The 14,649-nt window shown below is 38.9% G+C and overlaps 2 protein-coding genes across 2 annotated transcripts; one reads left to right on the top strand and one right to left on the bottom strand.

The window, feature by feature from the left end:
- Positions 1-2,485: 2,485 nt before the first annotated feature.
- On the top strand, positions 2,486-4,391 carry LOC121772425 (protein STAY-GREEN homolog, chloroplastic-like). Its single transcript, XM_042169533.1, has 4 exons — positions 2,486-2,885; positions 2,966-3,136; positions 3,524-3,691; positions 3,779-4,391. Exons 1-4 carry the CDS (start codon positions 2,766-2,768, stop codon positions 4,133-4,135), a joined length of 816 nt encoding a protein of 271 aa, XP_042025467.1. The 5' UTR covers positions 2,486-2,765; the 3' UTR covers positions 4,136-4,391.
- Positions 4,392-10,216: 5,825 nt separating this feature from the next.
- Positions 10,217-14,442, bottom strand: LOC121772035 (protein FIZZY-RELATED 2-like). Its single transcript, XM_042168962.1, has 10 exons — positions 13,828-14,442; positions 13,425-13,547; positions 13,238-13,342; positions 12,764-12,943; positions 12,586-12,648; positions 12,271-12,465; positions 11,264-11,365; positions 11,095-11,157; positions 10,907-10,975; positions 10,217-10,688 (listed from the first exon to the last, which is right to left on the bottom strand). The coding sequence occupies exons 1-10, from the start codon at positions 14,314-14,316 to the stop codon at positions 10,635-10,637; spliced, it is 1,443 nt and encodes a 480-aa protein (XP_042024896.1). The 5' UTR covers positions 14,317-14,442; the 3' UTR covers positions 10,217-10,634.
- Between the last annotated feature and the right edge of the window lie 207 nt (positions 14,443-14,649).

Raw genomic sequence — 14,649 nt, 5'->3', positions numbered from 1 at the left:
GGTCATTTGTATCGAGTACTAAATATTGAAAACATAAAATATGATTAATATTCCAACATTTTTAAGAAGCAATTATGACTACACTACCGAATTACTAATAACATGTCCAACAAAATATATCCAAACTTCCATATGTAAGCAAACGAACTCTGTAGTTTAAACCACAGCACCCCTAGAGAAAAGAACATACTGATAGTGATATATTTTGGCAAAACATATTTGTTGTAATATGTTACACCTCGGTCTTTAATAATATATATCAATTCTAATAGCACCATTTCTCTCAACGTAAACCATAAAGATTCAAATTGAGTATTATGATTTCGACCAAAGATAATACTGAAAATTTATATCTGACCAAATATAGCACAAAAATAATTCTTAAATTTTACTCTTTGTTCTTATTAGCTCATTGGAATGCAATTTTGACCAATCTGAAAGAAAGATACCTACTGAACTTAGGGAATCCGTAGTGGTGCGGATGTCCCGGCGGACATTCCCGTGGACATCTCAAAAACACCTCCTGCCACGTCATATGGATTTCCCACTGCACAGTGGCGGACATCCCCAAGGACATCCCGACGGACTTCCCACATTAATAAAAATTCACAAATTAAACAATTTACGGATTTAAACAATTTACGGAATTAAAAATTCGAAACGAATACGGAATAAAATTTTCATTAATTAAAAAAAAGAAAAGTACATTACACCAAAATAAAAAAAATACATTTCAACAATTAAAAACTCCATCAACGACTACCCATCAGCTGTCATACTTCTTCAATTATATCGTTCTGGAGTCGAACATGGGGTTTGTTTTTGGCGCATGTCGGCGAATGCATGGACTCGATCGACATCGTCATGGAGTATCCCTATGCGTACATTGTCAATGGCCACGTCGTGGCTTGGACCAGCAGCATCAACATCATCATTGGCCAAATCAGTCAGCGCTGGACCTTCATCTTCGACAATCATGTTGTGCATGATAATACATGCGTACATGATGTCGGCGATGCTGTCAACATACCACAGCAGTGATGGACCCTTCACTGTCGCCCATCGAGATTGGAGCACACCAAATGCATGTTCCAAATCCTTGCGCGCTGCCTCATTACGTTGCTCAAAGTATATCTTCTTTTCATCCGTTGGGCATCTGATTGTCTTCACAGAGACGGGCCACATCGGGTATATCCCATCTGCCAAATAATAGCCCATATCGTACTGGTTGCCGTTGGCGACGAAATTGACGGCCGGACCGACGCCCATGCACTTTTCGTTGAAAAGGGGCGACGACTGGAGGACGTTGATGTCGTTGTTAGACCCAGATACTCTAAAATAGGCATGTCAAATCCATAGCCGGTAGTCAGCTACCGCTTCAAGGATCATCGTGGGATTCTTGGCCTTAAAACCAGTAGTGTACATCCTTTTCCAGGCAGCGGGGCAGTTCTTCTATTCCCAGTGCATACAATCTATGCTGCCTAACATTCCCGAAAACCCGTGCTGATTTCCGTGCATATCCAGTAGAGCCTGACAATCTTCGGGGGTAGGCTTCCGAAGATACCTATCCCTGAATATCTCCCTAACGCCCTGACAAAAATACTTCAGGCACTCGCGGGCAGTCGTCTCGCCGATGTGGAGGTACTCGTCGAACATGTCGACTGGCTTCCGAAGATACCTATCCCTGAATATCTCCCTAACGCCTCCGTATGCCAACTGCCTGATTGCGGCAATGCACTTCTGAATCGGCGTGTGGCCGGGTTTACCAGCCGCATCCTCCCGCACCCTGAAATACTCGTATCGACGCTCTAAAGCGCCCACGATACGCAGAAAGAGCGGACGATGCATCCTAAAACGTCGCCGGAACATGTTCTCCCCATATCGTGGCTCTGGAGCGAAGTAATCCTCGTACAACCGACGGTGTGCAGCGAGGTGGTCCTGGGGTACTATAGATCGACGATGGATGGGTCGAGGTACCGCCGGCTCCAAGGCAGCTTGTTCCTCCCTGTCCGCTGCCTCCCGCACACGTGCATGAATCAGCCGCATCACGTGTTCATAATGCCCACCACTACAACTACCACTACCACTACCAGCCATTACGGATATATAAAAGAAATTTAGAGATAGAGAAACTTGTTAAAACAAGTGGTGCGAATGAAATGAAGTTCAACGAGCCGTATATATAGACTTTTAAACAACAAAAAAATGAAAAAATTAAAAAATCGGGACGTCCGTCGTGACTCCGCAATGACGGACGTCCGCGGAATGCCGCGGAACTCCGGTGTCTGCAGCGGACGTCCGCCGGGATGGGCGCCATTGCCGATGCTGGTCTAGCCGATCTCCACAGTCCTGAGCCATTTATTTAGACGGAGTAGAAAATTGAAATAATGCCAAAATAGGCATGAATATTTACGTGGTTTAGTAATATCCATCCAAGAATTTAGGCGCTGATTGAGCAAGAGGTTTAAGAGTAGAAGCAACCCCCAACCGCTCTTGCCACGATCCCCTTTCGCTCAAAACTTCCACACACACATTATGAATGCCAAACTTCCAAGTTTTCCAAACAGTTTGGCATCCAAACAAAACTAAAACCACCGAATCACAAACCAAGAAAAAGAAGAAAAAAGTGGAAACATTCCCCAAAAAGCAACCCCCTTCATTTATTCCCCACTCTTCTTCTCTGACTCAAAACACAAGTCTCCATTAATTAAACTATCAAAATTGAATATTTGAAACACCCCTTTTCTGATTTTTTTTTCAATTAGATGGGAACTATGGCAGCTGCTTTGCTCCTCCCATCGAAAACGCCATTAACAGATGAAAGAAACGCTCTGTTTCTGCACAGAGCAAGAAGGAGAGACAGAAAGAATAAATCCATCATCCCTGTAAGTTATTTTATTTTATTTGAATGGTGGCTTTAGTTAATTATAAACTGAATTATATAGTTTGTGTGATCATCGGTTAGGTTGCAAGATTATTTGGGCCGGCAATATTTGAGGCATCAAAGCTCAAAGTCCTGTTTTTAGGGGTAGAGAAAAAGCATCCAGGAAAGCATCCAAGAACTTACACACTTACACACAGTGACATCACTTCCAAGCTCACTCTTGCCATCTCTCAAACCATTAACAATTCCCAGGTAATTACTATATTCATTTTCCTTTTTATCGATCTTTTTTGGAAAAACTATTTTTGAGCGGTCGGTTCCATCTTTGAAGATCAATGATGACTGGGATCTTCTAGATTTTTCTTTTTTAATAATATGTCGCGTCTATTTTTGACTTACTTGCTTATGATGATTATCATAATTAGTTGCCCATTTTCATTAAAATTTATGAGCGTGACATCTTATAAATACTAATACAAGACGCAACGAAAAATGATGATCTAACTCAAATTGAATATGTGAATTCAATCAAATTTGGACAGACCTATAATAATTAAATATTAATGTGTAATTATTAATTTGTATATATGTATAAAAATAACAAGATTGGTGTAATGAATTTGTTGATTGTGGATGCAGTTGCAAGGATGGTACAACAAGTTACAAAGAGATGAAGTGGTGGCAGAGTGGAAGAAAATCAAAGGGAAGATGTCTCTCCACGTCCATTGTCACATTAGTGGTGGTCACTTCCTCTTAGACCTTTTCTCCAGGCTCAGATACTACATTTTTGCCAAAGAACTTCCTGTGGTAATTAATTAATAACAACAATATAACTAATTCATACATGTTGATAGATCTCATTTAACCAAGTATAAATATATCATGAATAATTAGGTGTTGAAGGCTTTTGTGCATGGAGATGAGGACTTGTTCAAAAACTACCCGAAGCTACAAGAGTCTTTGGTTTGGGTGTATTTCCACTCCAACATTCCGGAATTCAACAAGGTCGAGTGCTGGGGCCCACTCAGGGATGCATCCGCCCCCTCCCACGGCGGGGATGCTCTATTTCAGGGCAATGATTATGGGTCGGGTTTCGATAATCTACAGCCTTGCCAAGAGGACTGCTCTTGTTGTTTTCCACCAATGAGCTTGATTCCGTGGCCCCAGCATGCCCAAGCCATCGACGATCTTGCTGCCCCTTGTGAATCTCTCGATGCCTCGCAAACTTATCCATCCGGTGGTTCTTCTTGACTATGCTTGTTTAAATTAAAACTACTGTTGTGTGAATTATACATATGCAAATTGCATCTCTAGACTAGTGGCTCTATGTATATTAATATTTGTGTAGAGGCCTCAATGATGTTTTAGGGTTTAAACTATTAGTACTACATAATGTGGTATCAAAACTGAATTGGCGTATTGATTGCGCAAATTGTTGGGTGTGAAAAAAATTTGTAATTTTAGGTTTAAGGCCGTTTGGAATGAAGGAAATATAAATTGGTTGTAATGTGTTTGGTTTAATCAACTTTATTATTTGTGGTGATGCTTTGCTTTGCAGCTGGATTTTAGGTATTTAGGTGTGTGGCCTTATTGGTTAGTTAATTTAATTATCTCATTTGACTGCACTAGTTTTAGTGTTGGAGTGTTGTCAAATTTCTCCTTAATGTGCAATAATTTCTCAGTAGTTAATGTTCTTTAATCGTATTAATTAAAGACTTGTACAGATTAAGTCTCTGGATGACTTCAATCTTCTATCTAAAACTAATTAGTAGAGGCTGGTTGGAGTCTCACTTTGAAAATAAAAATTTCTATCAAACTCATCTTTGTTGAACTCAATTTTTTGCCTCGACAAACATGAATATGTGTATTTATAAAATTAATTTACATGTGCAGAATTGTGACCGGTCTAAAACGATTTTTGCCCTACAAGCTACAGTTCAATCGTATAACACCATGGGAGTGTTTACTTGTGATAAAATAAATTGATAAAAATAGTCTGAACGAATTCACTATTTATATATATGTGAATTAATTATTTTTGAGCATATTTTACGATCTTAAGATTTCAAATAATTAATTTATATATTGATTTTATTTGCTAAAAGTAAAACACGCTCCATATAGAAAAACAAAACACGCGGCAAACAAACAAGAAATGCTTCTTTGACCTTTCATTTTTTCGAAACCTTTTTCTATTAAAGAAAATGTAAAAAACTGTAGACCACAATAAATATATAGCACGGTAGAAACGTGAGAAAATTAAAACCTACATCAATTGGTCAATTATTTGTTTTTGGTCGGCTGAAACTTATTTATGTATAATTCAATACTTTTTATAATGAATCTAACTGCAATGTAGTAGTATTAGTTACATTTATGAGGTCAGACAAAGTCACCAATATTTTTATACCCTTTGAAAATCAAGGGCCGGGGGGATAAATACTAGTTTATTTATATGGTGAAAAGCTTAGGAAAAAATGTTTTCCCTCCAATCATTAGGCCGAGATTAGAATAATAATGAAGACAGAGAATATTTTTTATCCCTCTTATAAAAAATGTAACGCTACATAATTTTGCAATCTTTACTTGAGTTGATTTTTCGTAGTACTACTTAAGCTTGTAATTACATCGAGTTTATTTACGAGTAAGTTTCTCTTTTCCAAATAAGAAAGAATTTAAATCGCATTAATATATTTAGTTGTGAGCAGAATTGGCAAAATAGCAAGTTGGCCCATTCTGCCAGGCTCAACCCGGCCGGGCCCAGTCTGATCTCAATGTGGCATAAGGAATAAATCCGGGGACAATTTTCTGTCGTTTTTTCGTTACAGCACCATTATTTCAATTTTCAAATAATGATTAATGATAGTATTAATATTTACGAATTATATCAATATCATGTCAGAATTTTGTCATTTGTGGTGTTAATGGATTGAAATAAAATTATTGGGATAAGGGTAAAATAAAAAATTAATAATCAATATAGATATTTTTCTAAAATAGGGCCCTATGGTTTGTAAGTTAGGTCATCCACAACGTTGTCTTTTAACCGTCTCATCTCTTCACTATTCTTGGGCCCCACTGTACTTTTCACACATCTCTTAACTAAGAGAAAACACCTACAACCCCACATCTCTTAACCATCTCATCCCTTAACTTTTCATTTTTTATTTTTATTTCCAACAAATTCAATTAATAAACACACACTTCATTAAATAAAATAAAATTAAACTTAAAATTCAAAAAAAAAAAAAAACACATAATTAAAATCCTAAAAAAAATACATAATTTAAAATACAATTTTATATAAATTGAATAGAACTACTCCGTCGGCGAATCATCCCCCGAAGGCGGTGGCGGTGCACTCAAGCTACCTGGAGGCGAAATACCAATTTGTCTTGCCATATACTCAATTCCGGCAAGATGGGCTTGATATTGGAGATGCGTCATGCGGGAAGTGTTAGCCATCGTGACGGTCAAGTACATGGACAATAGGGTGTTCGAGCTCGAGACCGAGCTTGCCTGGCTTGATTCGCCTCGGCCCCTCCTCCATCTAACCGCCTTCGCCGCCTTGGTCCCTTGCGGCCGACGGCGCCCACGGGAGGACGCCCCTGCATCGGTGGGCGTGCCCTCAACCTCTCGTGAGGCAAACTCTTGTGTGGCGCTGCCTGAACCGTCCTCACTAGACGAGTATTGGCCACTCGCCGTGTGCTTCGTGCGTTTTGAGGTCGAGCCTGTGCTGGACTGGACACCGCCAGCCCACCTTTCCTCGTCTCTGACCACCTCCCAAACATCGACATGTTTGAATTCTTTGCCGTTGTCGTAAAAAAAGACTCGCAAAGCTGCTCTCAGAATGTCGGCTCCACTAGCTCCGCTTTGGTAATTCGCCGCTTCATTCTTGTAGATCCCACAAAAATTTTTGACTTCTCTGTCAACTCGGTCAAAATGACTGCGAAGCATCTTCAATGTGTGGCGGCGGGACCCCTTTGGCTTAATCTCGTTGTAGGCGTCGGTGACCTTTTCCCAAAAACACTTCCGGGTTTGTTGATTCCCGACGATGGGGTCATACGAGACGCTGACCCAGGCGTTGTACAGAGCCATCGTGTCCTTGCGGCTGTATGGATGACGACCTACATCCTCCTCCTCCTCGGCCACCTCATCCTCTTCCTCCACAGCGTCGAATGCGCGAGCCCTGGAGCTTCCACCGCCTCGTCCTCCTTCCGGATTGGGTTCATCCGGATAATCCTCCCTAATTTAGGATAATCCCTGCGAATACCTCGGGGCGGAGGGACGAGCGTATGCATCCACATCAAAATGGGGTTGTTGGTACGCCGCCGGTGTCGACGAGCCTTGGGTGCAAGGCATCGATGAGCTGGAACCGGAACCACCCAAGACATTGTACATGCCCCCAGTCGCCAAACGTGTTTATGTCAAAGCCGCCGGAGCCGCCAGGGTTTCCCTCGCCAGACATTTTGTGATGAAAATTGGAGAGGAAATGGAGATGATTTGAGAAGAATAGATGTGTATTTGTGTGTATAATGAGGATGAAAGAGGAGTATTTATAAAATTAAAAAGAAAAAATAAAAAAATAACTGTTGAACGATCATATGACCATTTTTTAATTTTTTATTTATTAAAACCGAATTTAAAAAAATGATTTATTGCGTCAGCGTGACGACGCCCACTCGCTGGCCGGCTAGTGGGCGTCACGCCTAGCGCCAGTGCGCGCCACGTGGCGAGCTGGCGCGCCAACCGTCTCGCTGGGACGAGACGCGGGGCTGCAATGCTGTCTCGATGCTGTCTCGTCTCACCGAGACGAGATAGAGATGACAACGAGACGCGTTGCGGATGACCTTAATATCTATATAAAGAATCAGCCAAACCTTGTTCAGGCCACAAAAGGTTAAAATAGAGCAGCTCAATTTAGATGGCCATTGCTACCCGACTATTTTCCGACACGGCGGCCCAGACTTAGGAAGATAGTGACGTGTTGTGTACAGTGGCGGACGCAGGAATAAATTTTGGCAGGGGCTTCACTAAAAAATCTTGGCTGAGGGACACACACTATATATATATATATATATATATATTATAAAAAACAATAATAAAAATTATAAAACTAAATAAATATCTAATACATAAAATTAATCCAAAACAAGTTTGATAAAAAGAATAATACAGTTTGCTAAAGCGGCGGCAACTGAATTCTACGTGTTTTCATCGATTGAAAACGCTGCAGGATCGGCTCGTTATCAATTGTTGAAAAAATGTCCTTCTCAATGTACACAACTAGACTGTCATTCATCCACTCGTCTCCCATTCGATTTCGTAAATCAGTCTTGATAGTCTTCATTGCAGAAAATGCTCTCTCAACAGAAGCAGTAGCAACAGGTGAAACCAAGGCCAACTCAATAATCCGATAGACCAATGGAAAAACTAAATGCTTCTTAGTTTTGACCATTTTCATAGCAAAACTTCCCAAATCACTAAGCGCAACAAATTGAGGATCACACCGTATATTAGCAATAAAATTACTAACTTGCCGTGGAAGATGTACACAATAAATCACAAAATACTATGTAACTAAAAGTTATTAATCTAAAGTATCTAACACATTGTGATTGTGTAAACTATGACAAAAGAAAAGGAAAAACTGACCTTACTCTAGCAATTAAAGTTGGGAAGAAAACAATTAATTCTCTTTTGGAATTTGTTGGAAGAGTTTCGATTTTTTTGGTTCAGCGGTTGTGGGAGGAATTCTCGTGGGAGGAATTATCTTTTGGGTACTCTTTTGGTAAACCAAAACACCTGCCTTTTAAATTAGGGAATAGGGCAGTAGGAGACTTTTTATACTTTTATTATTTTATTCATTTAAGTTATTTGTATGTTAGTGAATAGGGAACAGGGAACAGACAGTAGTCCGTTTAAATAGGGAATAGGCACTAGTATAGACTATTACTTTTATTATTTTATTCACTTAAGTTTAATTGCTATTACTCCTTCATCGTCTTCTTCCTCTTCTCAACTCAGCTCCATAGATGTAAAGTTTTTATCTGTGATTTTAATTTTCAACCATTCCTTTCCATTAAACCTCTAATAATTTAGACATCAAAGCTATTAACTTGGCGGGCTGACTATAGGTTCAAAAATTTTTAAAAAAATTTGCAGTAGAAATTTATAAAAAAAATGGCTTGGGAGGGGCTTAAGCCCCTCACCTCCTCCACCTGCGTCCGCCACTGGTTGTGTAAGGACGCGCACCTAAATGTGCACAACAGGAGTGCGTGTGGTGCACGTGCCTGTGCAAATTTATATTTATGGTTTTTATTTAATTTCTATATTTTATGTAATTTTATTTTATTTTCCTTTCGTTTCTTTTAATTTTCTAATTTTTTATTCACTTTCCTTTCATCAAACTTGTTTCTTTCATTATTAATTTGGTGTTTTTGTTTTCATTTATAAATTACTACTACTTTATTTTGTAATTTAACATATTGTTTTGTTAAATATTTGCTAATATAATTAAAAGCAAACGTGTGTACTCATTTGTAACTTAAGAAAATCTTTGTTAAATACTACTCCTACTAACTAGAAAAAGTAATTTATTAACATGTAATTAGAAATACAAACATATGAATAAATTTTGTATACAGCTATGAAATTAGGAAAGTTAAGTATATTTCAATTTTTCTGCTAATATGATAGGCGCGTGGAATGGGGCGAATGTAACTTGAATCTCGGGGTACTCATAGTCGGCCCAAAAAAACTAGCCCCAACTCCATTTTTCAATACAACCCCATCCAATTTCATCTTCATTTTTCAATCTCAGCTTAATTTTACAATCATCATTTAAACTACTTCATATATTACATAATTTTTTTTACATTTATAGTATAAAAACTACATTAATTTAAATCTCAATTTTTTTTCAAGCTCCATGATCATCTTGGTCATCAAGCGGACGTGCTCAACCTTCAACGAATGGGAAATGTTCTTAGAAACCGGCTTCGTTGAATCTTTCTCAGAATAATCCAATCTTTCTTCGATTCATTTCCAACAAATTTGATTATTTGAAGATAGACAAAAACTTACAAGTGTGAGAAAAGAGAATGAGATGTGAAAAATGAGAAGGAAATAAAATAATAAATTGCCAGTCAGGCATGGCGCATAAAGACCGGCGGCCATGAGGGGAAGAGAGGTCCTGCAATACAGCCACGGGCGGGGCTATATTGTGACTGCTTACGTTGGGAAAAAGAATGAAGTAGAATCAATCATTCTTTGCATTTCTTTCTGTTTACCGTCACCTGCTTGAAGTGCAGTTATTTATATATCTATAGATTTTGGTAAAAATTTATAAAACTTATATATTAATGAAAAGTATCTTGGAGATCGATAGACGATCTCCTCACTCCAAGAATAATTATTTACAATAAAATAAAATAGGGCAACGAAAGCTTCTTATGCTTAGACATTGTCTACTCTTCAACGTCAACCAAATGTTACCGAGCAAGACAATTCCTATACACTTTGGTCATGTTTCTAAAGTATTAAAAACATCTAATATTACCAGTTTTGCTTGATTGTTGAGAGTACAATCAGCTGATATTTGTGACCTCCTGAAAAATTTTCCGCAGCTTTGTGTCGTCTCCCAACTTATATGTGCCTCGTTGCTGTGCTAGGAGCCGTAACATTCTTGTGACCATAGCGACAAGGAATAAATAGGATGATAATGCGCAGAGTGATACATAGCAGAGGATCAGCGAATTTGCGTCCTTCCAAGTGATGATGCCCCGATTTCACTTTCAGTGTTCTACAAAACCGTAGGTATTAGCAATTATTAGACACCATCAGATAGTTATCAGTAATGATATAAGTTGAACTGAAATTATAGAGTAAAATCTCAGAAAATGTGGAAGAAAGTTTGATTAGTATCAACTTCAAGCTTCACCACGATTTGGTTATTCATGTTTGGCGCTCTAAGAGCCAAACTAGAAAGTTACATTAAGACGAAGAAATCAGAAAATTCACCTGAGATTTAGGTGAAGGAAAAACATTCCAGAACCGAAGTGTTTCATCTCCAGCTCCTGTCACGATTGTCTGTAAAAAAATCCAGCATAAGAAAAGAACATCAGTAGTGACAATTGATGTATCTTCAGTTGGTTAATGGATAGTCTCTGAAACAAAAACAAAAAAAATAGTGGTATTCCTCGACATACCTGCCCATCCGGTGAAATAGCAAGGTAGAGTACCCTGTAGGTATGGCCTGTTAGAGTAGCCAACTGCATTGAAAGTTAACTCACATATATTAGGTGATTGCACAAATTGAAGAAGGAAACTTAGTTGCAGTAACACTGTTTTCTTTCTCATACTACTTGATTATCTCACCTTTGACATTGAAGGATATCTCCACACAATTATTTGGTTTTGGGAGTAGCCATGGGTGCTCACAAGTTCATTGACATTCTTCGACCACACAAGATTGCATACCTGGCATAGTATTATTTCAAGTCAGGGTGTCATTCTAAGAATAACGAATTAAGAGCTATCGTTTGCTCAAAACCTCCTTGATAATTGCATAAAATAATTTATTCATAAAAGTAGGATAACACAAAGCAATAGCTCTAGTAAAGTCATTGCATCTAGATCGTCCTAAAGAGCTATGCATCCATATTCAAACCAACACAGATTGTGATATAGGGTAAATGTGGCTTGGCTGGAAAAAGAGCAGAAGCACAAGAGAAAGGAGAGACAACGCAGGAGAACTAGAAATAACTCAATAACTATATAATAAATACACAAGATAAATCCTCATACGGGACCCTAGGAACTACCGTCCTAACCAAACTATATTTCCAAGACAAATAGGATGATAATGCACAGAGTGACACAATAACTGGATAGTAAAATACACAAGATAAATCCTCTTGTGAGGCCCTAGGAACTACCATTCTAACCAAACTATTTTTCCAAGACACACAACTCTTCTAACGAGGTATAATACTATTGAAGAAGACTCATAAACAAGCCAAGACTCTTAAACCAAATCAAGCTCTAAGAGAAAAACTTATCTCTAACAAACTAATTACTAGACTCTTATAAACAATGGACAACTAAAAGATAATGTAGAGAATCAATCGGAAACGTCATCTAGCAGATAGCTCTTAAACCACAAGACGAAGTAAATGAATAGATTCATCCATTTCTTCAGTCAACTAAGGTCAAGAGAAAAATTTTAAGATCCAAGAGGTCGTAGTGGTTTCTATCTAGGACGAGAGAACCCTTTTCATGACAAGCTAGAGGATTTACGTGATGACTATCACAATTCATAAAACAGGTGAATCAATGTGAACTTAATGGACTTGCAGCTGTCACAAGACGAACAAGAAGGTTACCTGACTTCCAGTATCCATGCAACTTAACTTCGTATTAGTAGTTGTATTCCAGAAACGAATGCATCGGTCAGCAGTGCCACCCCCAGAAGCAAGGAGTCCGTGAAGATGGGGCGACCATGCAATTGCTTTTACAGCAGCAGTGTGTTCACAGTATTTTAGCACGGGCTGGGTTGAATGTTGGTTCCATACGAAAAGCTACAATGCGAGGCCATATAATGTATGATTGAGTCATTGAAAAATAAACAATTGTACAGAGAAAAGAAGAAAAACAAGACAAAAAAATATGAAGGTATATCAAATAATATATTTACTTACCCTGTTATCATTTCCACCTGATGCTAACTCTCGATTGTCATAAGACCACTTCAACCCACAAACCTAAACCACAATTGCAAGGAATGAGAAAATACAACCCCCCAAAGATTCAGAGTAGGACAATACTCGGTATAGTGTGAGCTATGGCCCAGAAGCAAAATTAATGAAGAGCCAATACCTCTGATTTATGTCCGCTTAACTTGCTAACATAGTCTTCCTGAGCTCGTATATCACGCTGAAGAATACTTTTGTCGCGGCTTCCTGACGATAATGTGGAAGAACTCCATGCTAGGGCCCCAACTCGCAACCGATGTCCCTCCATGGTTCTTATCCTCTTGCAACGAGAGGCATCCCACAACTGCAAGCCATATAATTCAGCTCGAATCGTGAGAAATTACATTCAAAATACAGAGGCAAAGAACAAGATTCAATTTAGACGCACCACCAAAGTCCCAAACCAAATGAAGAGTTTAGTTAAATTTGGAACTTAAGGTAAAGGTGTTGTGGTTCACCAAAAGTGAACTCCAACATATATATGATACAACTGCATGTAGATAACAACATTCTAAACTATTTCGAGAAATGGCAGTGAAGGTGAATCTAAATTTTTAGTAAATGACATGTCAGGAATACTTTCAATTTCAAAACATACTTGGACTTTCCCGTTGCTAGTTCCAACTGCAAGATGTGTGTTGCGTTGAGCCCAGCCGACAGAACAGACACTATCATCAGATCCTAAATCACACAGCTTCACCACCTGTATAAAAATGCAAGGAGACCAATCTCATCATTCATGAAGGCAATAATCACCAGTTATAACAAAAGAACAAAGTCTTTACCTTGCTGCTAGAAGCATGCCACAGATAAACACAGTTTCCCAGCCCCACAGCCAACACATTGTGCGAAGACCAATCAACTAGGTTTAGATAGAAATCATCTTGCAAAGCAGGCGCATCCAGAACCTATGCAAAACACCAATAGAGCAGTTCAAATAGAGATCACACTCACAAAACAAGCTCAAATTCACCATTTTTTGAGGAATGAAATATACTCGACAATAACCAAACAACAATTCAACACAGAGAACCAAACACACTGCATATTATAGTTCACATAAAAGCCAAAAACTTAGAAACGACAGAATCCAAACCCTAAGATGATGAATCACAATTCAATTTTCTAAATCGAGCGAGGAAAATTTTTAAAATAAAGAAATAAAAGAGCTTCAAAAACAACCCCAACCTTGTAAGGAGATCTAGGGACTTTCCTTGGGGCCTTAACAGGACTATGAGGAACCCCAGGGAGCTGATCATCAAATCCAAACGGAGACAGAGAATGCAGAGACCTCCTCGTTTCGGTTTTATACTTGAAAATGTTGCAATTCGGAGGACTAGTCTGGAAAACACTATCACTGCCGCTACTCCGACCACTAAATCTCCCGCCGGAGGAAGATTTATCCGGCGTCAATGGCTGGAATCCGCTGACGCATTCGGGCCCGAAAAGGGCTGACTTCAAGAGGTTGGTGTAGGCCGAATTGGAATCATCGGAAGATGCATTGGAGCTAGAATTGGGGAGATTGAAGAGAGCAAAATTAGAAGAGGAGCGGCTGGGGATGAAGCGATCTCCGTAAATTGTGCGGGAGGAAGAGGGGCGGCGATAGGAGGAGCCGAGAAGCTTTGGCGACGGAGTTTTCGGGTCGGGGGAGAAGGTGCTCGTGGTGGGGGGTTCCATAGGCTCCGAGATCGCTGTTTCGGGAAGGTGCGGCGCCCAATTCAGGCAGGCGGCGGCGGATCTGGTATGATTGTGGAGGAGATTCGTTGGATTTTCCCGGGAATTATATGTGAGAATGAAGATTTGCTGCGGGAGATAATGGTATATCTGTAAATAAAACCAGATTTATATATATTTATTCAGTAATAAACTGGTCAAACTCTTTTACCTCTTCTAATAGTAATAGTCTTGTTATTTTAATTTCTACTTAAATTAGTCTTTATTAATTTCTTTTTATATATTTTTTTATTTTTATCAATTTTATTAAAATTATTCCATCAAATCTGAAAATTT

Source organism: Salvia splendens, chromosome 16 (assembly GCF_004379255.2).
Source record: "Salvia splendens isolate huo1 chromosome 16, SspV2, whole genome shotgun sequence".
NCBI classification, from domain to species: domain Eukaryota; kingdom Viridiplantae; phylum Streptophyta; class Magnoliopsida; order Lamiales; family Lamiaceae; genus Salvia; species Salvia splendens.
Note: the sequence above shows the minus strand (reverse complement) of the source record. Positions and strands in the feature narration are given on the sequence as shown.

Excerpts from the sequence above, each read along its gene's own strand:
- LOC121772425 (XM_042169533.1), top strand. The coding sequence starts at position 2,766 with ATGGGAACTATGGCAGCTGCTTTGCTCCTCCCATCGAAAACGCCATTA. Across the intron at positions 3,137-3,523 it reads AAACCATTAACAATTCCCAG|TTGCAAGGATGGTACAACAA; the intron begins GTAATTACTATA and ends TTGTGGATGCAG. Across the intron at positions 3,692-3,778 it reads TTGCCAAAGAACTTCCTGTG|GTGTTGAAGGCTTTTGTGCA; the intron begins GTAATTAATTAA and ends ATGAATAATTAG.
- LOC121772035 (XM_042168962.1), bottom strand. The coding sequence starts at position 14,316 with ATGGAACCCCCCACCACGAGCACCTTCTCCCCCGACCCGAAAACTCCG. Across the intron at positions 13,343-13,424 it reads GGCATGCTTCTAGCAGCAAG|GTGGTGAAGCTGTGTGATTT; the intron begins GTAAAGACTTTG and ends ATTTTTATACAG. Across the intron at positions 10,689-10,906 it reads TTCCTTCACCTAAATCTCAG|AACACTGAAAGTGAAATCGG; the intron begins GTGAATTTTCTG and ends ACGGTTTTGTAG.